Here is a 26,269-nt window from a genome sequence, read left to right on the forward strand (position 1 = left end):
GTGCAAAATGATGTCTGCGCGAGGAGGGGGCGCGGATGGGGGGCTCCACTATACAAGTGGGGAAAATCGAGAAAAGCAACTAGGGCTGAGTGGGGAGGGAGGGAGGGAGGGATGGAGGGAAAAGCAGAAGAAAAGCCAGGCAACTGGCTTAGGGCCCCCTTGAAAAAGCTTAGAAATGCTGGGAAATACTCGAAATACAAAATCGATTTCGATTCTCTCTCGTTTATTTTATTTGCCCACCCACGCCCACGCCCACGCCCCACCCCACCCCATCCCAAGCCCTTTCTCCCCCCCGCCCTGGCAAGCAAAATGGCCGGCTCTTTAAGCTCTTAAAGAGTCCTCTTCCTGGCGACCGACCCACCGACAGGGTGGCTTTCCTTATCTTCCGACTGAGATCTTTGCCATTGGCTGCCTTCTGCCTTGTGCCTTGTGCCGTTTCCCTCGCCGGCTTCCATTTTTGTGCTTCCCGTTCTGGGCTCCGCCGCTCATAATTCACATTTCATATTTCGTATTTCGCATTTCGCATTTGGATAAGTGTGGGTGCGATATCGGGCTTGTGTGCATATGTTCGGCGGAGATAAACGAGAAATTGGTTTGCGGGAGGCTTGTGTGAGTCCCCCAGAGCCCAGAACCACTGCGGCTCCAGAGCTTCTTGCGGATAGATGGTCCGTAAGAAGCAGACCCCTCGCTCGAGGAGCAGTCCCCCAGGAGTACTGTAACCCACATTCATTCCACCTGTAACCGCTGGGGCAGAACCACTGCAGCATAGATGATAAGTGCTGGGGCCAGAGCCCACTTGTTGGGGTCACCTGCCGCCTGCCCTCCTCCGGCCGGCACCCACCAGCCCGAAAACCAGTTCCAGTATTTTACGAGTACTCCCAATTCTGTGTTTCTGTTTCTGTTTCTGTTTGTGGCTCAGTTTCGGTTTTCTATCTCAAAAGCCCGCACTTGGTGAGCAGTTAATGTTTATTTTATTTTTAGTTTGGCTTTATTTTTTACAGCCACTTGAATGGTATTTTTAATGGCCTTTTACTACCAAGACCGAGAGCCATTCGAGGCACTTTTGTTTTTGGTTGCGCCTTTGTATTCCAACCTGGAGCTGGAGCTGGAGCTGGAGCTGAAGCCGGAGCCGGAGCCTGACTTTGGGAGTCACAGTTGTTTGGAGTCGCGTTTTTGCGTAATGCGCGTGAAAATAAAGTTTTTCGCTTGAAAAAACGTTAAATAGGCGGGCTATAAATGACATAACAAAACTCAAAACTCAAAACTGAAAACACGAAACAGAAATCGGCAGCGGCAAGCGGCAAACGGCAGAGAGGGCTCAGGACCCGCCTCGGCGGACGGAGGAGGAGGTTGTAGCATCAGTATTGGTATCGGTATCGTATCGGTTACCCGAAACTGGGAATCGGCGGCGAGAAGTTTTCCACGCCTGACTCACGCCGCTGGCAGCGAAAATCCGTCCATGGTGACTCAGTCCTCGCCGCTGAGGTCCGCTGAGTTTCTGACTCAGTTTCCACGCGAAAAAATGTTTGAAAATTAAAACTACTCGAGATTGCCGGGCTTATCGATGGCAGGGTGAAGGGGCGGGCCGGGCCAGTGGGCCAGGAAAAGTGGGTCAGCCTGAAATGCATTTTCATGGCAGCCCGTAACTGTGACAGTTTTCCTCTTTTTGGCTCGACTTCGCAACCCGAGATCTGCGAGAGCTCTTAAGCGATAAGTGCGTAACTATTTGGGTCATTTGGGATCTGGGGGACTGGCCCGAGTTCTGGCGGGGCAATGCCATTACTGGATTATTAGAAGACTGCCGCCGGGCCTTCGGGCGCAATCGCCTGCCACTACCCCTTCGGGGCAGGCCGCCCCTTCAAATGCACAAATCACTTGCGCATAAATTTGCGCAGATTTTACAGCTGCAACTTGGCGGGGCAATAAAAACCAGCAAGCTGTGACACTTTCCAGGAGCTGGGGATGAGGATGGGGATGGGGATGGCCCCTTATCCCGCCACGCTCCCCTCCCGCTTCCACTGGCCCACGCCGGCGCTATGCAAATGTCACAAATGATAAACGCAATAAACATAAATAAATAAAGGCTTCGCGTGGCGATCGCGAGAGGGGCAGTGCCATAAAGTATCCCGGAGGAAGATGAAGTGGAGGCGAGAATGCGCGATAAAGGAGGCGCAAGGATGGGAGGATCGGAGGATGGGAGGATCGGAGGAGCAGTGGCTGCCCCCTTTGTTGTTGGCCTTATTTATTAGTGTCACAAATCGTTGGAGTTAATTCGCTTTATTCCCCGACGCTGCTGCGCTTTATGTGTTAATCGATTTGTTGTTGGCGGGCAGCAGTTTATGGCCGAGCATAAATTCCGCCGTATCCGTATTTGGCTGCATTTTTTTGGCCAACAAATTGCGAATGTGATTTATAATTCGGACCTGGCCCCTGCCCTCCTTTTGCGGTGCACGCAATCCATCATAGCCAAAGAGGAGCTGGAGCTGGAGCTTCGACTGACAAAAAACCAAAGCGACAAGCCAACAAAAACACGTCAGAAATCTAGCAAAGAAAACAAAGCCCGATCCAAACGCTGACAGACGATTTATGGACAAACAAATAAAGCAGCCACAGCAGCGGCAACACGGCCGGAGAGTGCGATTCCGGGGCCGGGAGGAGATTCACTTTGAAATTGATATATTTGACAGCGGAACCCGACACAGCAATAACAAAATTCGGATGGGAAAACACACGCGGAGCCGGTGTGCGAGCCGAGAGGGAAATCCGTTGGAAAATCTCCGCTTTTAAAACGCCAAATAACGAAAGAATAGTTCGGCTAATTGGTGAACCCGACCGGGCTTTGAAAGCCATTGATTCGGAGCCCAGGCACCCGTCAGCGGCTGAACCAAGCACCCCCATTTGGAGAGGTATTCGTCGGCCCACCAGAGACTAATTTACTTTCACTTTCTGCGGCTTGGAGGCGATGACCCCGCCCAAACACGCCCTGCCTCCGGAGGCCGAAACTGAACCGTTTGCGGAAGTTCTCTGCCTGCCTGCCGGATCAGAGTCGCAGACGCGGATCGATTTTATTGCTCGTGTCTTGAGCTCAATAATCGGGCCATAAACGGGGGCACTGAGAGAAGTCTATCTACCTCCAGGGCGTCGCACACCCCCATGGGAGTAATCCCGCGGTCTGTTTCTCCCGGTGTAGCTTGGGTCTTTTGTCATAACCACAGAATCCGCCGCCACCGCTGCTGTGGTTTCGCCTTAATCCGTAAAAAGATCTGTTTTACAAATCACCCGGCGGATGGCTGGCTGACTGGCATAATAATCTAGGCGCGCTGATCTCTGATCTCCGGTCTACAGTCTACAGTCTAGAGTCTTGGTTCCTCGACCGCCCCTCGCTCCAGATCGCGTGGGCAGGTAGACGGCGTTGTTTTTGTCCCATTCGTCAATGATCCGACAGCAGGCCGCGCGATCTGGGTCTGTATGGGTCTGGGTATCTGGGTATCTGGTATCTGGTATCTGGGACTGTGGATTGTGGATTTCGGGGCCTGGGTCGGCGGCGGCTTAGGCTCGCTTTTCGACACTTTGTTTGGCACGGCTCTAAGCCAATTGTTAATCGCTGTGTTACCGAAAGATGGGCTCTCCCCGCCCCGCCCCGGCCAGGCTCGGACCGGCCCGGCCTGGGACGGGAGTAATCCCAATTGACAAAAGTCAACAAAGCGCATTAATTCATTTGCAATTCCAGTCCCGGGTGCGTGTGAGTGTGTGGTCTTTGTGGTTGGTTGTCCCTCGTGTTGCGGTGTCAACATATTTGTCCTCGGGTCCAAAGGATTGCAGATCCCAGGATCATTCCGCACAATGGGGCTTTGTATTTATGCGAGTCGTGTTCGAGAACGGAGCGAAAACCATCTTTTTGCCAGAAGATGTCCTGCCAAGATGGACAGGGCTCCCACGGAGGTCCTTAAACGCGGCCATTTTGTCGGCAGCATTTGTTTTCCCTTCCCAGCCCGTTGTTTTTGTTACTGTTGTTCCTGTCAGTCGCTTCGTCGCTTTGACAGGAGCGAAAGGAGTTCACCTTTCGTCCTTTCAGGTTCGGTTTCGGTTTCGGTTTCTGTTTCGGCTTCATTTCTTTCCGTTTTTGAGCGGCGACGCGTTGAAATGAAAGAATAACACAACAACACACGCAATAACAATAAAAACAAAACGTTTTGGTTTCGGCAAAGGCGGAGCGGCCGGGCCAGGACATAAGCTTGGTATCAGTTTCACTGGGGGATGTGTGTGTGTGTCTGTGTGTGTGTGGAAGGACGAGCAGGCCCACAACAATTTGAAATGCAAACAGGCAGAGGCAGAGGCACAGGCAGAGGCACAGTGACAGGGACGAAGATTGAGGCGCTTACAGGAGAGGGGGGCCGCCGAGTACGGTGAGTCCTGCGAGGAGGCAAATCCTTTTTCGCACAGCTCAACGCGTTTGCGGGGAAAGCGCGCGAGCCTCAAAAACGAAAATCCTGTTGCTTTAGGCACATCATCCCCCTTTCCCTGGCACAGGGCAGAGGAGGTCCTTTCGTCCTTTCTGGTCTGGCTCGGCTCGGCTCGACTCGACTCTAAAACCAACACAACCAAGTACAACATGCCAAAAAAGGATCACTTTACAAATGCCCACAAAATGCGGCCGGTTTTCCTTGCCCTCATTGCCTTTGCCTTTGCCTCTGCCTTTGTTATTGTTTTTGTTATTGTTATTGTTATTGTTATTGGCATTGTTGTTTGTGTTATTGTTGGAGAGCTGCTGTTGTTGTAGGCTGTCGCTGGCGGCAATGCCACAGAATAACAACAGCAACAGCGGAAGGCAGGAGTCGCCCCGAAAGGTAACAGAGCGTACTTGCGATACACATAAATATTTTCATTTTTTGCCTGCGAAGCAACCACCCCTTGCCCGACTGGCTCTGGGCCTCAGCCTCCATTCTTCCATCCGTCCGTCCTCCATTCCTCAGTGAATACAAAAAAGAACTCCTTGGGCTGGGCAGTCGTAAGATGTGTGTGGTGCAAAGGTGTGCGCTGTTTTCGTAGCTGCTGCCTCGTTATGCCAATCAAAACACAGATTCCGGTTGCCAATGCGGCTGGGAGGGTAGGAGCCGGGCCTGAGAGCCGGCAATTGGTCAGACAGATCTGGCCTTCTTACTTCAGCTCGACTGTGATTCTTAACTGCTCGAAAGGATTCTCCCATGGCTCCCGAGGAGATCTCTGTCTCTGAAATTATCCAATTCCATATTCCGCAAATAAAAGGTTGTTGGCTTTCTGCTCGCTTGTTGTTTCCTTCCCCACGAAAGGACTCGTAGGGATTCCCCGCACTTGGCAGCCTTCCCGCCAGCGCCACCCTGTCCTGCCCCGTCGCTTTGATTTTCCCGGCAGGAGAAGAACTTCAAGTCTGTTGTTTGCAGCAAAGTGTCAAACAAAACGAAGTTCGAACTGAGGCAACTTGTCTGATTCGCCCCTTGTTTTCCTTCCGTCTCCCGACTGACTGACTGACTGCCTGGTTGCTTGGCTGACTGGAGGCGCTCAAAACATCATCAGGAGTCAAAGTCACAAAGGCTCACAGGACTCTGTTCCTGACACTTTGAGCGGCGGCCACGAATTTCGAGACAGATATGGATGAAGACGTGGATGGAAGGGCGAAACTTGGCAACTTTCCGCCCGACAGCCAAGGCAACGACACACGAATCAAACAAATGTCGGGCCACTGCAAGGTAGACTCCATCTAGCTCCGCATTGGTTGTGCATCGGGAGGCTAGCTCGACCTTAAAGACATCTCTCTTGCCTTTAAGTGACTCGCAACTGGCAAGCCACTACTTGCGAGGGTGCAACATCAACATCAACATCAACGGCAACGGCAACGGCAACAACAAATACCACAACAATTTGTAATGCCGCATCAAAGCGTGAAGAACGTGAACCAGTCGACAGAAGGAGCTCTTTCCAGGGGCGGAGTGGGCGGATGGAAGACGGAAGACGGAAGCGGAGGGGTCGCCTGTGTCGTGTTCTGCTCGGTAATGGGGTTGGGCGGCGACTTCATTTGGCCGGCGAGGGGTGGCCGTGCACTTTACACTTGACTGGGCATGCCAAGTGGCCAAATCGGAGAAAGGGCGCCCATCCCCCTACCCCCCGCCGGAGGAAGGGGAGTAATTTGGCCCAAAAGGGGCTGAAGGGCGGCCAGCCGGCCAGGCCTTAGCCTGTTTGTCTATAAATTTTAAATGCTTGTGCACGCAACACACAAACAGAAATTAAGTGCAAACTGCCCGGCTGGTGTGGGGGGGGGCAGCAACTTGAACAATTTCAACAACTTGGACGTTGGACAACTCTGGACACTCATTACGGATGACCCAAGGCCCCGGTCCGGCGTCCTGCCACATCCTGGCGTGTGTGTGCTTGTGACCTTGACATGACGCTGGCCAGTTTGTCGCTCAAGTGGCACTAAATGCCAGCAGACGACGCCGCCCCAGCAATCGATGACTTTGAAAAGAACGCCACGCCAAAGTTTCTCCAACGAAGTCAGTTAACAAAAAATTCCCCCAAGAACCAAGGGAGGGGGGCGGACCAATTCAGTCTGTCGATGACATGGCGGGGGAGTGGGTGGTAATTTGGGAAACGCGATTAAATATTCCCTTTGTATTCCGCAGGATTCTCAACTGAACTCAAGTGAAACCCCTCGGATCGAACATCCACAATCGGTCATTGGATCCCAGCTGCGATTGGGATTGGGATTGGGATTGGGATTGGGATTGCATAACATCCAGCTCGGGTTGACACTTTTCTTGCGTAACTGTCATGTGCAAAAAACGAGAAAGAAAATTATTCAGACGGGAAAACATAAACCCCGACTAAAAAGAGCAGAAGTATACACATGCGAGCGCGTAGCTGGCTGGAGGATGAGAGACAGGCAGTCAGGGGATTAGAGTCGTCGTCACTAAGCCGCGATCGGGGTGTGCCATCCGCAGCCACCATCCGCCAGCCAGGGGCTTAGGGGGATCAGGGGCAGAGCTCCAAAGAGACGTCAGCGAACGTCAATGTACACGACACTCGGAGTGTGAGTGAGCCCGGAGCCAAGGAGCGAGAAAAGGGGAATTAGGTGGCAAGTGTACGGGACACTGGCAGAAAACCGAAGTCATTCCTGCATTCCTCCTGAAGGTAATGGGGGGCTAGCAGGTGCAGCTCCTCGCAGTTCCACTGCGGCCTGTGGGGATGTGCGACAATTCGAATCAGCGACGCACTGACAGGAATTAACCTAATTTTACAGTCGATGAATGGGAATGGGAGAAGTCGGGAATCGAGAACCCAGAGTCCAGAATGGGCAGATTCCGCACAGGAATACACACATTCCGGCCCGTCCCGTCCTGTGTACCATAGTTGTGGTGGTGAGGCGAACGACTTTCAGAACGCGCTCAAGTAGAAAATCCAGCGATCTGTTCCACGTCCATGGCGCATTTTTCATGCCGCACTACGTTGTGCACTTAATAGTTGCCCATAAACACGAACCGAGAAGAAAGGAACCAGCTGAGCTGTGGGGTTTCCCTTCGTCCCCCCCCCCCCCCCCCCCCCTCCGTTGCGGGGGAGAGGCAGGGTGGAAATGGGAAAACCAAACCAAACCGAACCGAACCATGCCATCCCGAGAGCCCCCCGCCAGTGAGTCGATTTTTCTGCATCGTGAACCACATGATGCAAAACTAATTCGAAATTAATGTGTGTGCGCTTTGTCTACGTCGCCTGGTGTGGTTCGGCGTGGCGTGGTGGTTGCTCCGGCTCTGTTCTCGGGCATCCTTGGGGTGCAAAGCCACCCACCCGTCCACCCATCTAGCCACCGGAAGGTCCCTTCCCTTTCGTTGGATAAGCAATGACAGGTAGATTCTCTGACGGAACTATTTGCGGAGCGGCGTAAACTTCTTTTCGGCAGAACGGGAATGACTTTACAGAAGCTTGTTGGTGGGAGTTTTATTCGCAAAGATCCTTGATCAAGGACCAATTCAAAAGCACTTTAAAGGCTCTGGAAAATCGAGAAATAGCGATCCTGGAAGAGATACAAAAAATGTCAGCGGACAGGCGACAAGACACCTCCCAACCTCCTGCGAGGTGTTCGCCAAGAAAGCTGAATCCATTCAGGAAACTTGGAAGCTGTTGCACTTGACTATGCAAACAGGACAAGTTCAGGAGGTCCTGGAGGAGGGGGTTGTGCGACGCAGGGGACTGGCACAATGATGGATTCATGCCACCAGGCGCCAGTTGTTTATTTATGTGCCTGTCCTTCTGTTTGCTCGACTGTCAGCTCTCAAGGATCTTGTGTCCTTCCCACTCCCACTCTCACTCCTCATCGCCGTCCGCCTGTGCACTTGTTTGGCTTGCTCCTGCCTCGGATGCTGCGGATGCGAGTGCGGATGCGAGTGTTTGTCCAGGACAAACAGATGGGACAGGGTCAGGACGCAAGAGGCAGCAGCAGCAGCAGGAGCAGGACGGGAGCAGGGGCATGTTCAGAAGGCCACGAGGTTACTGGAAATATTTTTCTAAGCGCGAAATGAGTGTTTGAACTTTTATGGCTGCGGCGGGGGTTGCTTCAATGGCATAATTGCTATTGCTACAACAACAATTACAAACAACAACCGCCCGGGGGGCGATGGGTGGCTGGGTGGCTGGGTGGTTGGGTGGTTGGGTGGGCGGGGGTGGTGGTATTCAAGGGAGGGTTTCCTCAATTCCTCCTTTCTTTGCCAGCAATCAAATGAAGTGTTCCTGAATGGTTTTCAAAGTTAATTTGAGTGATGCTCGAGTAGGTCGTTGTTGCTGTTGCTGTTGCTGTTGCTGGTACTGACAACCCTCCCGTCCTTGGCAAGGGGTGGCGACCGAGGGGTGGCGGTACCTTCGGCGTGTTTATTAACATGTGTTTACAACAACTTAAAGCGCCCATATGGAAGCCTCGCTTCCGAAGGCCGTTCGGGTGGTTTCGGACTTTAAACCGCCGGCCCTCCCCCTCCGATCATTGGGTAAGCGATGCTGGTAAACACTCGAAGTCCTCCGGCCCCCTCCTCCCGGCTGCGGGTCAATTGTTCAAGGACTCCCAGGACGCGGAACTCTGTTCCTGCGACACTCGACCACTACGCGACGCTCGACTGAACGAAAACACTCGAACGGATAAGATCTCGTGGGTTGGCCTCGCAAGGCTGAGGCTGATATGGGTTAGGTGCGCCTGGGAACACCAGATGGCGGGAAGTCTTTCAGAGAAGGGATTCGGTTTTAGTTTATGGGCCTGAACTTCTCATCCCAGGCCCCAGGCGCTCCTCGGGTGAAGACTCTTCGCTTTTCTAATCCACAAGAAACACGTCATCCCAATTACGATGCGTAAAAACTGAATCTCATCAGTCGGCTGCTCCTTTCCCTGCTATCCAGCTAGCTGGCTAGCTGGCTAGCTTGCATCCATCTAATTCGAATGCTACCCCCCGTGGACAGCCAGCCGCGCATCTTCAGGCTTTGTTCCTGGAGAGCTGCTCTCGAGCAGCTGCCTCGGCATCATCTCCACTCATCCCATCATCTCAGAAGCCCGGACCAGGCTCGGATCGCGTTAAGCTCTTCCTCGTCCGGCCAGATTTTCTCTGTAGTCAGTCGATGTGACAGGTGCCAGATGAGACTGGCTGTGAATCAGACTCCGCTTCAGACTCAGACTCAGACTCAGACGCGGGCTGAGTCCCAGGGATCTGGTCCGCGGGGCTGCATCTGGTGCGGATTAGATTATGCATAATAAAGTGTAATTTATTTCTGGCAACTGTCCCCGGGGACTGATTCGATTTGAACGCTCGGCGCAAGTGTGTGTCTGTCTTTCTGTCAGGTGCTCCCCGAGGAGTTCCGCCGAGATTTTCGATTCGGCACAGCCCGCACTGGGAGAAAACGCTGGGGGAACGAGTTCTTAATGCAGTTTAAATAAGTCCCGCCCCCTGTGTTTTTCCGGGTGTAGAAATCGCTGATTTTGAGTGACACGTTTCAGCGCTGCCCGTGTTCGGTCGTTTTCCTCTTATCTCCCAAGCTCAGAGCTGAAAAGTGGAGCGCGTGTCAGCATTTTGCATGGCCCGGAGCTCAAGTCTGCTCGGCTGCTTGGCTGCTTGGCTGCTTGGTTGCTCCAGAGATAAAGTCCCCGGGTTAATCAACTTATACTGAAATCGGCGAGCAACGACTGCAGTTGACACGTGACCCGAACACCAGTCGGGGGAATAATAACCCACAACCAGAAGCAGCTACTTAGACCATGAAATGGCGACACGTGACCCAGCCAGTCAGCAGTCAGCAGTCGGCACAATAAACCCAATCTTAGTCAGGACCCACTTCCACTCCCACTGCCAACTCCATTCCCATTCATAGTCCCCCTCCCCATCCCGGGCTGAAGCGTCGTTTCGGGCTTAGCCCTGCACAAATATTATTTATTGCAATTGTATTTTAAGTGCCTCTCAATGGGTGCCCTCCCCTCCGCGGCAATTTGTTCACGGAAATCTCACTCACTCAACTGATTTTACAGATTCATTAATGGGCTCGGCGAGCGAGGACGACGACGACGACGATCCGCCGCACTTGCGGGCCACGGCCCTCGGCCTGGGCGTACTGGGCCCGAACGGACCCGACTCGGCGGGCGGACCCCTGGGCACGTCGGATATATCAGTACAAAGCATGAGCACCGATAGCAAAAATACCCATGACGACTCCGATCAGGTAAGATCGAACTGGAAGCGCTAGTCATTAGCTCGCTGGATCGCTGGATCGCTGGACCGCTGGCTCGTTTGCCTTTTTGGCCAAGTAATGAATGGGGCGAGGAGTACATACCTCGACACTTGCATCTCTCCGCCCTGCTGATGGCCCGGCGAGGTGGCTTTGTTGGGGTCTCCCCCTCCTCCGCTTTGATTAATGATTGGCAAATGATTATGAGGCCCGGCATTCGGCACTCGGCTTTCGGCATTCGGCATTCAAACATATGCGTATAACCTCCATTTTTTCACGCAGGGCTCCTTGGACGGCGATCCGGATGGACGCGGCGATTCCCAGGCGGAGAACAAAAGTCCCGACGATGCCAACGGATCGAAGCGGCGCGGTCCGCGCACCACCATCAAGGCCAAGCAGCTGGAGGTGCTCAAGACGGCCTTCAATCAGACGCCGAAGCCGACACGCCACATCAGGGAGCAACTGGCCAAAGAGACGGGCCTGCCGATGCGCGTCATACAGGTGAGTGTTCGGGCGGAGTGCGAGGGTGTTTGGATGGGGAAGACATCGAGTTGGATCCAAGCACTTGGGTAGTTTTTGTCGCAATAGACCTCGATCTTAAGTAGATCTGAGAGAGTCGGGTTGGTTCCTCCGAACTATGTTCGAGCTTGTTTCCCCGATGGGCGACTTTGTGTTGCGGCTTCTTCACTCCGTCTTCTTGGAGATGAACCGCCGAGTCGAGTCGCGGGCTTTGAGCATTAAGTGGAGTGGAGCGGTCTGGAGCCGTCTGTGTTTCATCAGCATAAAAAAGGCATAAATTAGCCGCGCTTTGACTGGGAAATGTTAAAACTAAGGCAAACGCGGTCACCGCCGGCCACTCCGCCTCTCCTCCGCCGCCCCTCCGCCGCTCGTCCGCCGCTCCACCTCCCTCCAAAATCATAAAAAATAGTCGGACGCGATTTTTCAACGTTACTGCCGCCGCCTTGCAACGCTTCATTGCGCGGCCAATAAAAGTAAAAACAACAAACCAAAGCAAATACAATAAAAAATAAAATTAATGTCGAAACGAGGGCGGACAGAGTCGCCGCATGGGCGTGGCAGCCCCCAGAGCATTTAAAACGGAAGTTCACTGCGCCGAAACCGAGACTAAAATCGGCAAAAATCAGCAGAGGCCAGCGCGCCTCGGATGCGTCCTGGCAGCGCCAAGAACATGGACTGGCGAGTGGAAATGCCGGCCAACATGCAAGGCCGTGATTACGGGAAAGCAGAAGATTACGTGCTCGCCGGCTGGTAATGGGATTAGAAAAGCGGCCCGGCCACAAATTGAGCGAATCGCGGCTATATGTTAAGCAGCCCTAGTGGCCCAGGCCAGGCCGGATTATAGTCGGGCCTCGATTAATTGAGGAAGTGGCTGCACTCCGGAGCAGAAAACTAATTGGAACTTGAGCAGGTGCCGCTTTGAAGTGCGCCGACGTGGCTTTCTGGGTAATGGCATTCGGATAAGCGGTGGGGTGTGAAAACGTTTCCATTCAGTGGACAGTGGTTTGAAACTGAGCCATCACCTCTCCATCATAATTCTGTGCTGACAGATCTCTTACCTAGGCCACGCCCAGCTCGGCCCTCGAATCCTTCTGCTCCTTCTCCTGCCGTTCCTGCCGTTCCCACCGCTGCACAGATGTTCTTTCTGCCGAGACCTGTCAGGGATATCCCTAACATATGCCCTCGATCTGGATCGCGTCCTCCTGACCGCAACAAGATCATTAGGGCAACTGACTCGAATTTTCCGCTCCCCTCTCCCAGCTGTCCGGCCCATTGTTTTTCGGGTATTAGTGCCCACTTGAGCACTCACCTCGATATTCCCATACCGCTCAGGAGGGGCGCAGGTCGCTGCGATTCGGTCTGGTTCTGGTTTTTGGATTGCGGACCTCGGGCTCTTTGAAGTGTCATTGGTTACAGTTAAAGGATATTTAGGCGGCATTCGTTTCTTGTCGATTTGGTCTTTTCGTGTGGACTGCGGACTGCGGACTGCGGGGCTGGGCGCTCTTTGAGGCGACAAGTGTGACACAATCAACACCTCTTCGGGATCGGTCCCTTTTCAGAGCTAAACGAAAGTGACAAATGCCAGCCAGCCAGTCAGCCGGGGCTGGCTGAAGTGGCGAGGCACCAACAAATCTTAATCTGCTCTGGAAAGGGAGCTGTCACTCGCCGATGCATTTGCATCTTCATTAGGGCTGCACTCTCAACCCGCTCCCCTTCCATTCCCATCCTCGCTGTTGGTTTTTTGGTTCTGGTTGCCCCAATATCAAGGGTATCGTGTGTCCGCGGCCCGATACGAGCATAGACGTAGTCAGCTTCCAGCTGATTTCCGTGGAAGTCGCTTTGAGTAACCCGATCCCCATCAAAGCGCCCAGTTCGTCAGCTCATCAAGATGGTAGGATGGTAGGATGGCGAGCTGGCAAGGTGGGAGGGGAGTATCGCCTGCCTGTGCCCGAGTCCCTGCCCCTCTGGAGATGTCAACGAGAAAATTTGTACCCCATCTGTACCCCCGCCCGGCTCTTCTTTCCCGCCTCCATTCTCTCTCTCCTCCGCCTGCTTGGGTGCTTGGGCGCCCGCCCGCTGTGAGTTTTATAATAAATTTTACAACAACAGCCCGGCCCGGCACGGCAGCAGCAGCCACAGGCACAAACCTGGGGGCATGACACAAAGAAGTTCTTAAGAACTTTTGCCGACACACGGCCGGGGGGCCGGCGGCGGTGGGCGGTGGGTAGGGGCCAGGGGGTCGCTCTGCGGGACAGAAGTTCGGCCCTCGTTGGGCGCCCGATAGGTTCGTCTCTTTCCTGCGTGAACTTTGACACAAAAGCGGTGAACTCGCGGACAGGAGCCGACAGCCAGCCCTGCTTTTCGCTCAATGTAGGTTCCACATGCTAGTCCACCTCCTATTACCCCATAAGCCACCGAATTAGTAGCTCTGGCGCACCTGAGAAAGCCTCCGCGACCCATTCCCATTCCCAGGCAGGGCCCATAAAGCTATGAAAAATTAGGGAATCGATGGGCGGGAGATGTAAGAGGACCGGGGACCGTCAGGCCTATCTAAACAAGATAACTACCAGAGCAGGGCCTAAACCGATCGCTTCTCAAGGGCCTGCTGGGCGGGGAAGCGGCTATCGAGCACTTCTCCGGTCTGTCATTAAGAGCGGAATGCCTCCGAAGAGTTATGGCCGCGATTGTCGCCCGGGAAGTGGCCGAGACAGTTTCTGGCCAGATTCAACCTGCTCCACTTTCCTCGGGGGCCCGGGTTCAAGCTCAAGCTCGACTCGCGCCGCGCTCCATTTAAGCTTTGAAAAATTATAAACAAATAAACGAAATCACACGGCCGACGGAGCGCGAGCGGCAACAAACAAATTTTAATGTGGCATGCGCTGAGCTTGGCGCCAGCCTTTGGATACCCATACCCATACCCATACCCGTCGGAGATGCCCAGATACAGAGATACTGAGAGACAAGCGCAGATACAGATACAGATACAGCGACAGATGCGGATGCGAGCCGGACATTTGTCAAGTGCTGTCGCCGCCGTGCAGAGGCGTTTATTTGTCAACAGAAACATATTCGAGAGCAGCTCAGCCTGTGATTTGCATTTGTCTCCGCTCCGCTCCGCTCCGATCGGCGGGCCGAGATTTATACTTTCATATATAATACATTTGTGGAGTCGTCCGCTTTGTCTGCTGCCTCGGAAGTTGACAAATTTCAGGGCTCGCTGTATAGAGTTTTCGTTTTCAGCCTCAGCCTCTGACTCTGACTCGGACTCTGACTCTGACTCTGACTTGGATTTGGATTCGGATTCCGATTTGGATTTGGGGCTTTTGTTTTATGGCCAACTAATTAGTCAAACGATCTGAGCTGGGCTTTATTAATCGAGCGGAAATTGTTTGATTGCAGTTGGGTGGGGGAGGGGGCTGGGGATCCGAGGCAGACTCAACTCCGGCTGGAACCGCAAGCTCCGGAAAGTTCAAAAAGAACACCGATGGAACCGAGCCATTCACGATGGAAGCGGGCCACAAGAGCGGCTAATTTAACGCATTTATTTCAACATGGAATGGTAGTTTCGACTCGGGGCGCCTTCCCCGCCATGACACGGCAAGTACCCTGGCCCTTCTCCCAGGGGGACGGGGACGGGGGCGGGGGAGATTATAATTTCAACAACTCATCAACTTGCTATTAATTTCGATTGAGGCGCCGGCTACCAAAACCCAACTAAAGCGAAACCCTGAGCGAGAAAAACAAACGGAATGAGCAGTGGCCACTGCCGAAAGGCCAACTCCGAGAAGTGCTGGGTCATGCAAGGAGCTCTCCTCTCCAGTAACACCTACTAAACTATCTCGAAAAAACCCCCAGCCGTCCTGAGCCACCTGAGAACCACCTGAGAGCCACCGACACAGACGCAGATCTCTCGGAGCGAAGAAGTTAATTATCTGTTAACTCTTACTCGAGGCCAATTCACGCCTCAACCGGGAGGGAAATCGCAAAGGGTCTGTCTGAATTATGTATCTTCTGTGTTTTCGGGAACACAAATTGAAGTCGGTAGTCATCGATAGCTGCCTTGTTTTCTGTTTTCAGTTTTCGGTTTTCGGTTTTTGGTTTTCTGTTTTCTGTGAGGGCGTGACAGGCGGCGCTCGATAAATGCAAATCATCGACAAGTGCTCGTATCACCGCCGGTGGTATTTCGGAGGCATTATTCCGCGTTTCTACCGCGTCATGTGGAACTCAATGGGTTAATGACCATATCAGAGCAGGGTATCCACGGACTCTGGCCAGAAACCGCAGAGCACATATATTTGTTGGGGTCTCGATTTGTTTTGATCAACATTTGGCCAGAATCTCCATCCGAATAGGGAGCACTATTGTGCTTTGGATCTTCCAAGGAACTCCTGGCAGCTAGGCCTGAATGCCGCCGTTGATTAGCCCCAAAATGGTTATTGCCAAATTCATTTGCTACCATTGTTTTTGGCAATTAAGCGGCGAACAATAGAGCCACACAAAAAGGCAGTCCAAACAAACAAACAAACAAACAAATCTTGCCGCATCACAGCAAACTAATTTAACAAAATAACCGAGAAGGAGGCGCATCACTGAAATGGTAAACCGCCGGAGTCGGGCGCAGAGACTGCGGTGGTAACTGGTAAGTGGTAGCCGTCGTAATCGTGGCAAACAAAGGGCTAATGTCGAGCAACTGAATCCGAGTGGACGTCGGAATAGGCACCAGATTCCCCAGTCCCACTCCCAATCACACCGCAAACCCAATCATATCAATCAGAGGCAACCAGAAACGTGACACACATTTGGGGAGTAGTTTCGTGTGTTTGCTGGCCGAGGAGGCGACTTCTTTTAGCCCCGATTGGGGATTATTATACACGACCCTAACCCCAGCCAGGTCCCAATCCCCATCCCCATCCCGCCCCTTTGAACCCGTCGTCGCCCAATCGGCGAAATGAGCAGCAAAAGAGTAAGAAACCCGGAAAAGGGGAGGGGCAGGTGGGAGGCCAACGCGCTGCCGTTTAACATAATTTGCTATAATTTCCAACACAATGCAGGTGGTGGTGGTGAGGGGTGAGAGGTGGGAGGGGCAGGGGCAGGGGCAGGTGGTTAGCCTAACCCTCCGAAGCACAGCTCCCAGTTGTGCACTGAGAGAAAGGCCATGCCAGTCGACTCCTGGGCATCCGACTCGCCGACTCCCAGTTTCTTCCAGTGGCCTCGGCTGCAATAATCATTTTGTTATGTGAGGGATGCGGCTGCCCCTCCTGCCCCTCCTGCCGCACGCCACCGGCCCCCTCGGGAAGCCCCTGTGATTGCTACCACGGCCCATTATGCTACGTTGTTTGCCCTTTTATGTCAGAGTCTAACCTATAATTTAACTAAATGTTCAAATGTTGCTGGCCGCGCGTTTAACTTAGTCCCACTCCCCGCCGCTCGGCCCCTTGGAGGGCCCCAACACCCCGCCCCTTTGTTTACGGTTGAGCTTGGCCAGGTCCAGAATTTGTTGAAAGCTCCAAATTGGAAACAAATTTCGGAGCTCTGTGCTGTGTTCTGCTGCTCGATTTTCGGCCAAAGTGCGGAAATAAAATATTAGCCGCACATTTTTCGAAATTGCCAACAATTTGGCGCAAAAACAGGAGTGGGGCGGGGGACCCCCGATAATGATGCGATTTCGATATATCATATAGCATCGTACAACATATAGCCTGAACGCTCTCGCTGATCGAAAACTAAATCTCGACTGCATTTAAAACACACACGAATCCCCTAAAACAATATGGAAACAAAATCAAAGGCAAAGCAAAATATTTTTCGCACATTTATTGCCAAAAAGAAACAGATTTTGTTGGCAGGCTGGAGCCGGAATTTTGATTGGAAACTATAGAGTTTTACTGCAAAGTGCAAATATTGGGGCACAGGGACGGACCGACGGAGCTCCACGGGGGAGCGCGTTGCACAAGGCATTATGGATCAAGTACGGCACTGCCTCCTTGATCTGGGGAAGTCATTGCGGGGTCTTCGAGGGCGCTTCAGAGCGCTTTGTCGAGACTGGTTACATAATGGACTCGTCGGGCATCGCAGAGACACCCGCCTCTGGTCCGACCTGGCCCCTTTTCTCGCTGTGTGGGGACGACGCCCACATGCAATTGGCATTTTTTGTTTATTTCTGTATATTTTTCTCTGCCATTTTTGTTCTTTGTTGTTGGGTTGATGGGTTGTTGGGTTGCTGCCGCAGCAAGAGCACATTTTGTTGCACTCCATTTGCCATTTACCATTTACCATTTACCATTTGCCATTCACCATTTGCCATTTGTTGCTGTTTTTCTTTGTGGACGTAACAAAACAATGGGGAAATGTGCCGCAGAGCAAAAAACACAAAGAAATGGGAAACGAACCCAATCCCCAATCCAAACTAACTGCGGAAGGAACCAAACAGCAACAGCAGCAGGAGCGGGCAAAAAATGCAAAACTATTGTAAATGCATATTTTAGTTCGCCCTGCCCTGCCCTGCCCTGCCCTGCCCTGCCCTGCCCTGCCCTGCTCTGCCCTGGCCTGCCACAATTGTTGTTTCTTTTGTTTGGAGCGCATATGAAAATGAAAAATTATGTGACCGCAGGCCCTGGCCCACAGAGGCAAATATCGCATATGGAAAAATATGGCGAGCACTCCGGCTCACTGGAGGTACTAGTTGCACTGGTGGGTGGTTAGATGGCCGGGTGACCGGGGGACCGGGGGACCGGGGGAAGGGCACACACACCTCTTATTTATTGCGTTGCAGCGCTACGCGTAATTGAAATGCGGTGGCAGCTTAGCCGCGTGTTCTAGGCACTCTGGCCCCTTTGTTTGGCTTATTTGTGTTTTGTTCCGCCGAGTTTTACGACGTCATCGATGGGATTGCGTAATGAAGTTGCCGAATGTGTTGTCTTTCGATTTCATAACTCTTCCCAGCGCTATCCCCGCCCTGGCTCTGTTCTGGCTGCAATACCTCAATACCTGGCACGGCATGGAAGCCCCTCGCTAGACAATCTCCCAGGACTGTCATAAAGTCACACGCTCCGGAGGAACTCTAGACGGCAAATGGCAATTTGTTCCTAACATCAGGGGCTTGAGCATTAACCGTTTTGGCCATCCTCTCGGATTCAGATTCGGATTTGGATTCGGTTCGGTTCGGTTCGGAGGCCAAGACACATGTTCAAATGCTCATGGGTTCGGGTTCCTGTCCCCGATGCCTGATGGCTGAGACGATGGGGCCTGAGACCCAACTATGCACAGCATGTTACTTCCTTTTGTGTGCATCCTGTTTGCCGACAAAGCCACATATACAGTACGACTCCTCCAGCTCGTCGCTCCAGCCCGACGAGCTGGTTCTCAGGCCCGAAAAAGGCTTTTCTAGCGAAATTCGCTGCGCCGCCAAATGTGTCAGTTTATAAATGTGAAATGTGAAGGGCTCGGGAGTCAGGAGTCGGGAGTCGGGAGCCGGGAGTCGGGACTTATGGGAGCTTTTGTGTGGCGAGAGTGTGGAGCAATATGCACGTCTAGTCGTCGCCCCGGACGAGTTCATAAATTCAAATGAACTGCAGAACGGCGCTCGTCATTAAAATTCACGCTTAAATTGGCTAACAGCTGCAATGGGTCAAAAACCGAAAACCGAAAACCGAAATCTAAGCCCAATTCATTGGAAACTATTTGCCAAAAAGCACACCAAAAACGGAATACATCGCCCAGGCATCGGAAGAACCAAGGCTCCGACCCGAAACACCAAAAATATGGACGGAGTCTGAAGCGGAGCGGAGCGCAAAGACATAAATCAAAAAGTTTCATTGAGAAAAATATATAAAACCAGGAGAAATTCAAAAAAGTTGCAGCAGATCATTAAAAGAGCGTCCCAGATATGAATATTAAAAAGAGCCAGCCCAGTATCGAGGCAGAATCCATACTCCAGTATCCAGAATCCAGAATCCAGAACAGAAACCAGCAGAATAATAATAAAAAGGATGGGAACAGCGCGCGAGAGACAAAGGATCGGGCTGCGCAGTCCGAAAGGTGCCACTAAAACTTTTGAAATATGTTTTTATTTTATAACTCTGCATGCTGGGCACGGTGCTTCTGGAGCACCCGTAACATCAGCTAAAAAACACTGAAGCCCGAAAGCCGAAAACTAAAAACCAAGAGCCCAGAACAGGGGCCCACCGTCCACAATCCAGGACCGAGAAACCCCAAAGATTTTGTTCCTTTTTTTGTGGCAAGCAGAACGTCGTAAAAATGGCAGCAACGGCGGCGGAGTCTGCGAAACTTTGGCTTGGCCAGACATTGGGCTTGAGGTTGAGTTCCTGCCGATCTGCTGGATGGCGGTGGATGTCGATGTGGACACTGAATGGTGAATGGTGGCCTTTGGATTGTGGGGAACTGGTCTGTGGAGATGGGGGGATGGGGAATGGGGCTAATTTTGCGACGGCCGCCCGGTGTGGCGGTAGCATCAATGCAAAAATGCCACAAGCACCATGGACGGCAACAACAATTAGACATGCGCCTCCATAAACCGATCCCCGGGTCTCGAGACACTGCCTCGAAATACTCTTACACGACACTAGCGACAGGAGTTATAGTACTTCATAGTTACAGTAACCGATATGCAAAGGGCGGATATATTAATGGGGCATTGATTACATATTCTGCACCATCACTCATCCAAGCTATATCCTTCCAGGTGTGGTTCCAGAACAAGCGGTCGAAGGAGCGGCGCATGAAGCAGATCACCAGCATGGGCCGTCCGCCCTTCTTCGGGGGCGCCCGTAAGATGCGGGGCTTCCCCATGAACCTATCGCCCGGCGGCCTGGACGACGGACCCGGATTCCCCTACTTCGCGGCGGACGCCAAGTTCGAGTTCGGCTACGGCGGACCCTTCCACCCGCACGACGGCCCCTACTTCCCCGGCCACCCCGGAGGACCCATGCCGTTCAATGCGCCAGGTGAGCTTTTTTCCAAAGATCAGAAGTCTAAGCAAGATTTACATACCAAATACTCTACTAACTTTGAATATCGGGTTCTGATCACTCATACGCCGTGTTGTGCTGCCTAAAATATGGCTATATATATTTATACTAACTACGATCATATATAAATCTGATCTGCTCAGAATTCGGGAGGGACCGCACTTCGTAACACTTTTTTTGTTCCAATTTCAATCGATTTTGTATTTATTAACTAAGTACGAGAAAAGTGCGAGCAACGAGTACTCGAACAACAAAATATAACGAGTTATTACTCGTTCGAGCGCAAGAACGAGATCAGAGTAAAGCAGTAGCATTAGTAACCTACTATAAACTAAGTCCAGAACACAAACAGTGTGTTAAAGAGAGGAAAGACCCACATTTATGTGATGGTTACGAACTAAACCAAGAACAAGAACGAGTAAAATTGATTAAACACCTCCAAAAACGATTCATAGAACGATAAATTAAACAAATAGGTTTTGCTTCTCTTTATTTTATTTTGATTTAATCGAATTATCGATTACGTACCTTATTATACGAGAACGAGTTCGAGATCAAGAAATACGAAGTGAAATCGAACGAGAAAGAGAATTACAACAAATAGCGAGCAATTGGAGCTTTTTCATAAAAATGACTCCAATTTGAACTTATTATGACTATAAAGGACTACAAGAACGATAACCAATTATTGTACGAGTACATAGATCGAGTAATCAGAACGAGTGTAGAGCGAGTAATCAAAACAAGCAATAGAACGAGTAATCAGAACGAGCAATAGAACGAGTAATCAGAACGAGTAACGATATGAAGCAGTAACAGAGTACACAATATGAACTTAATCCACAACACAAACACACAGAGACACAACGTTTCATGTGATGATTGCTGAACAGGATGCCTTCTATTTATTGATTCCCGAAACTAACCTGAAGTTTTCTCTCTGTGCTTTGATCCTTCACATCCAAGGTGGACCCATGGACCACAGCGGACCCATTCCGATGGTGAACGAGTTCGGCCTGACGCCGGAGTCGACGTTCTTGGGACAGGCGGGCGGACCGCCCATGCAGCTGCAGTCGGCCGTAGGACCGCCGCCGCCACCGCCCCCGCCGCCCAGCGCGGAGCACTTGATGGCCGCTGCAGCGGCGCAGCAACAGGCGGCCGTGCAGCAGCAGCAGCAGCAGCAAGTGGCGCAGAATGCGCAACAAGCGGCGAACCAGACCCAGCAGCAGCAACAACAACAAAATGGCCCCCGCACCAACTCACCGGAATTTATGAGCTCGACGAATTTCAGCGAACCGCAGAACATGCAGAATGAAGGGCTCGTTTGGTAATATACGAAACAGTTGGCAACGCGGCTGCTGCTCCTCAAGGACCTTGGGGGCTTCGGCTTTGGCTTCGGTGGGAGCGGGAGCGGGAGCGGCAGCGGGAACGGGAGTGAGAGCGAGGCAGAGCGGAGAGAGCGCTCGCGAGAGAACAGCGGCGAGTAGCAGCAGAAGTTGCCGCCCCCACGTTCGCCAGCACTACGGCCGTCTTGCTCCAACGCCCTGGCCAACTGGGGAGCAGTTGCTTATGGCGGAATGTTGGAGCAAGATAGCTAGCCGTCGCTCTTCGTGGCTCGTCGCTCTCTTCGCAGAGAAAGGCCCACCCCACGGGTCGTGCTCTGCCCTGCCAGCTCCCAGCTCCCACCTCCCAACTCCCACAAGCCATCTCGCCCAGCTGCTTGGTTTTGTTTTTGTTATACTTTATTATTATTATTATTATTACTGTGCTATTTTTTTTTGTATTTCAATTCGGCGCCAAAATATTTGTAAATTAAAAAACTAAAACAGAAACAGAAACAGAAAGCAGAGAATAGACAAAGAAGCATCCTTCTAAATGTAAAAACACTAAGAGCAAATAATCGGGCGCTGCACATAGTAAACAATTTTTTTTAACAAATACAAGAGTCTTTAAGAAAAGTTTAAGAAATATTAAATGAAACCAGTAAACGTCTTGTCTGTAATTTGTAAACAAACAAAAGAAACAAAAACCAACAATGGCAAACTATTTATGTGTATCAGTGTATAAATACAAATGCAAATAAAAATCTGTAGTCTAAAGGAGGGGAGAGAGGAGGAGAGAGGAGTCGCAGGATGCGAGGAGGCCAGCAGGATCGGAGCAAGGTTTTTTTATTAGCACATTTTATTCGTAACTCTAACTGTTTATTTCGCCTGCATTTTCGGACAATTTTTTTTATATTATTACAATTATAAATATGGATATGTATTGTAATCGTTGTCTAACAACATAAACGTAACTAGACAGTACTTGTGTAGTTCGCCTAGGTCCTAAGTCTATATATACAGCATATATGTACACGATATATATATATATATATGTGCATGCGTATGCAGAGCTACATACTTGCAGCGCACCCACGTACACAGAACAACACATAGCAAACTAAACTAAACTATTTTTTTTTTTTTGTGGTCTTAGTCGGTAAGCAAACGTAATTTATTATAAACAAAAGGATAAAGAAAGGATATGAGGAAGAGGAGTAGTACAGCAAGGAGGCAGGATGAGCAGGAGGAGCAGGATGTGGTGGCAACCAATGCTAAATGCTAAAACTAAATGTAAACCTAGAGAAGGATAACATCTAACAAACTTATTCGCGGCGTAGAGTCGCGGGCATAAATATATGAATTTCCAATTATAATGATATAGCAGCAGAATAAAACAAATAAAACCAAACAAGCGAGTACAGAAATTCCCAGCTAACACCTTTGCGTTTTCAATTGAGGCGTGCCGACGAGTTATTATGATTATTGTAAAAAGTATTTAGTGTTAGCATAATGCGTAAGTGCAGGCGATGCGAGCACAACCACGAGGACACCTCTGCGAGAGATGTGTCCTGTGTCCTGTCCTGCGACCGCGAGGCGTGGCGAGGCGAGGCGAGGCGGTTACCGGCGGACAGCGTTCGTTCGCTGGGGATGAGCGTAGCAAGGTCACAGGTCAGAGAGGTGCGAAATCAATACAAACCTAAACGTAAAAACAAATTGTTAACAAACCCTATTGCTAAATAAAACAAAACACAGAAGGCGGGCAAGACGAACAAGAGCAACAAACAAAATGGAAATGAAAACATTTGATGAGAAAAAATATACATAAAATAAAAAATCAAAGAGCACTGTCTTTTGCCATTGGGCTTGGGGGGAAACGGGGTCTACCTCGATGCACTCTTCCGCGATCCTGCGGACTCATCAACTCTGGTCCTCGGGCGGACCATTTCGCCTGCGAAGACACGCGGGTTTACGGCCAAAACACAACCAGAGCCCGAAGATAACCAGTCAGCAGCATCTCAGAAGTGAATGCTTTAATACGGACTACATGTGGGCCGTCTGAGGGAACCAGGTGCGAGACCGTTAGTTGCGTCTTTAATCGCCCGGCCAGCGATGGGCCAGCAACTGGCGGGCCAAGTTAATATGCGTGGCTAATATCGGCCCAACACACTATAACTGCGAAGGACATGCGAGGGCAGCTCCGAGTGGGGGTGGAGCTGGGGCACTAGGGGGTGGCCGGCCAGAGCTGGAAGTCAGTGCCTTTTGTTCGACACATGTGCGCGCATTCACACCTACGAGCCACGACCTGCGACCGAAAACTGAAAACCGAATGCCAAAACCCGAAAACACGACTGCGAACAATGCCACCTCCGGGTGGCAGTGGGAGGGGCCTGGGCAGAGGCAGGGCCTGGAACATGGACATGGACATGGGCATGAGGAAAGGGAAAGGGAAAGGGGACGTCTGGACACGGCAACGTAGATAGCATTTAATGCAAAACAATGGCACACTGTTGTTGCTGCACAAGCGGCATGCAACATCAGCAACATCGGCAACAGCAACAACTGTGGCCATGACGAATTTCGTCGCCACATGCGGACGGCAGGCATACGGACGGATATATCCACATCTGCAGGCGTTGCAAAACGGGGCACGCACTCGGACATGGAAATGGACATGGACATGGGCATGAACATGGCACAGTGAGCTCCGCATGGGGAGGACACGGCATCCCTGATCTGATGGCTGGTAGCCGCTCTGAGGCTTCACTGTAGAGGCAGAAGGATGCTGGGCAGCACATCGCACTTACACACACAGACCCACTGTTGCAACGTGTTCTAGTGGCTTGTCTAAACGCATATTAAATGTCCATCAGCCTGCAGTAGCTCCACATACTAACGTGCCACACACACGACTGTGCGTGTTCCTGTGCCTGTGCGTGAGGCGTTCAATCTGTCCAGGGCCATCAATCCACAAAAGCGTTCGTCCAGGACGAGCTTCTCTCTCCGTTTCCGAGCCGCTGGCCTGCTGCCCTGCCGGCCTGCCGGACTGATGTCCTGCCAACTGCCCAGAGTCCTGACGTGTGACGTTCGTTTATCAGTTGGCAGCCGCCCAACGGCAACGGGCAGCAGGGCGGCAGGGCGGCAGGTGGGGTCACGGGTCAATCCTGAATGATGGACGTGCTAGAGCCATGGCCGTATTTGCTGCATCGGGCGCACAGTGGGAGAGGACTTACTAAAACATGTACTAAAAACCAACTTAACTCTAACACAAGAGCAGTAAGGGCGTTCATGAGACAATATGCATCCTCCTTACAGACTTCCATACTCATCCTTGTCATGTTCCATTCATAGTTCCACATTTGAATTTCAACTAATCCGCGCCCCGACCGAGCACACTTTCCAACACTGAATCGAGTGCAGTGTTGAAAGCGAGGATCCGCGCTCGATCGTTGCCAGCTCAAATTCGCCATTTTCTTCGGCCACTTGTAACTTGGAGCTAAGTTGGCGACAAAATAGTTAATAACCAGCCAAAGCCACTACCAGGAGGGGCAGAACTATAGATCGAGTGTACCAATTCCAATTCCCGACCCGTGCATCATCGGAGACAAGTGATTCAAGGGCGGAAGCTTCAAAGCAGCAGGTCTGTTGTCCCGCGGGGGTGTAGGGATGAGTGACGCCACTTTTAAAAGTGAAATTAAAAACATTTGGCTCCAATTGGTGACCCAAAGGATACATGGACAGGAGCCTGGTAGTCTCCTCGACAACTACGAAAGAAGAGAATCCCAGATTAAATGGCTAAACTCAAGTTGTAGGCGTCTATGGCCGGGTCCTTTTTGGCGTCCCCTTGCAGGTGAGTATGTGTGTGTAGGTGCCGCTCCTACGAGAGTAAATACTTTTTTCTGCCTTTGGAAGCCGCGAACTTGGTACTGGCAGCTGGATTCTCTTATTGGAGCCGGAATGGCACTCCTCGAATGAATCTTTCAACGATAAAGGAGGCACAACTGGAAATATAAGGAAACCAATCAAGACTATATGTGATATGTGATGAGACTCCTCCTCCCTGTTGGACAAATTTCCACAAATAAAACCTAGGACCCAGCGATAGTAATCCCAGAGCTCCTCGGGCACGGCCATTTTAAAAAGGGTGAGTGCTCGCATATGAATTACTTAGTAATTTTAAATACTTCTTTACATACCTACTGTACCTATTGTACTCCATCGTAATTAACTGGGCACTTTCTGCCCACTGTGCTTCCGGGCGGGTTGGATGCCTGTGTGGCAGTGTTCTCTCTGCGTTGTTCCGTTTGTCGCCAAAAATGAATTTGTTAACATTAAATGGCATTTAGGCCGGCGAGCCGGGAGGACCGGGGTGGGCGGGTCAGGAGCGGCCAGGCCCCCGCTTTCCGGGCTGTCTCCTTCAAATCTGGCACTCATTCATCATCACTCATGCTGGCATGTCCAGCACTTCCAGCAGCAACTTGTGGTAATTGCAGATGTAGCTGCAGCTGTATCTGTATCTGTATCTGCAGCCGAGGCTGGAGCTGATGCTGTGGCTTAGCCGTATCTGTCGTGTTGTCGTTATAGTTCAGCTGTAGTTGTGATAAATGCTCTTAGCCAGGACACGCGCTGGCCCCGCCCCGGCCAGTCCAGCTGGTCAGCATAAAGATCATTTGTGGCGCAGTCACGCAGTAGAAATCGAAACCGCAACCTCAACTCCCA

The 26,269-nt window shown here is 51.5% G+C and overlaps 1 protein-coding gene across 2 annotated transcripts in view; it reads left to right on the forward strand.

The window, feature by feature from the left end:
• The window catches only part of LOC6501888 (LIM/homeobox protein Lhx1), a 49,480-nt gene extending 27,029 nt beyond the window's left edge, over positions 1-22,451 (forward strand). For both annotated transcript variants that reach the window (XM_044717554.1, XM_001966693.4), the window contains exons 4-7: positions 10,526-10,716; positions 11,005-11,223; positions 19,943-20,204; positions 21,195-22,451. In XM_044717554.1, coding sequence (XP_044573489.1) covers positions 10,534-10,716; positions 11,005-11,223; positions 19,943-20,204; positions 21,195-21,559 — 1,029 coding nt within the window. In that variant the 5' untranslated portion in view covers positions 10,526-10,533 and the 3' untranslated portion in view covers positions 21,560-22,451. The remainder of the gene's footprint in view (positions 1-10,525; positions 10,717-11,004; positions 11,224-19,942; positions 20,205-21,194) is intronic.
• Positions 22,452-26,269: the final 3,818 nt, after the last annotated feature.

This window comes from Drosophila ananassae, chromosome XR (assembly GCF_017639315.1).
Source record: "Drosophila ananassae strain 14024-0371.13 chromosome XR, ASM1763931v2, whole genome shotgun sequence".
Lineage (NCBI taxonomy): Eukaryota > Metazoa > Arthropoda > Insecta > Diptera > Drosophilidae > Drosophila > Drosophila ananassae.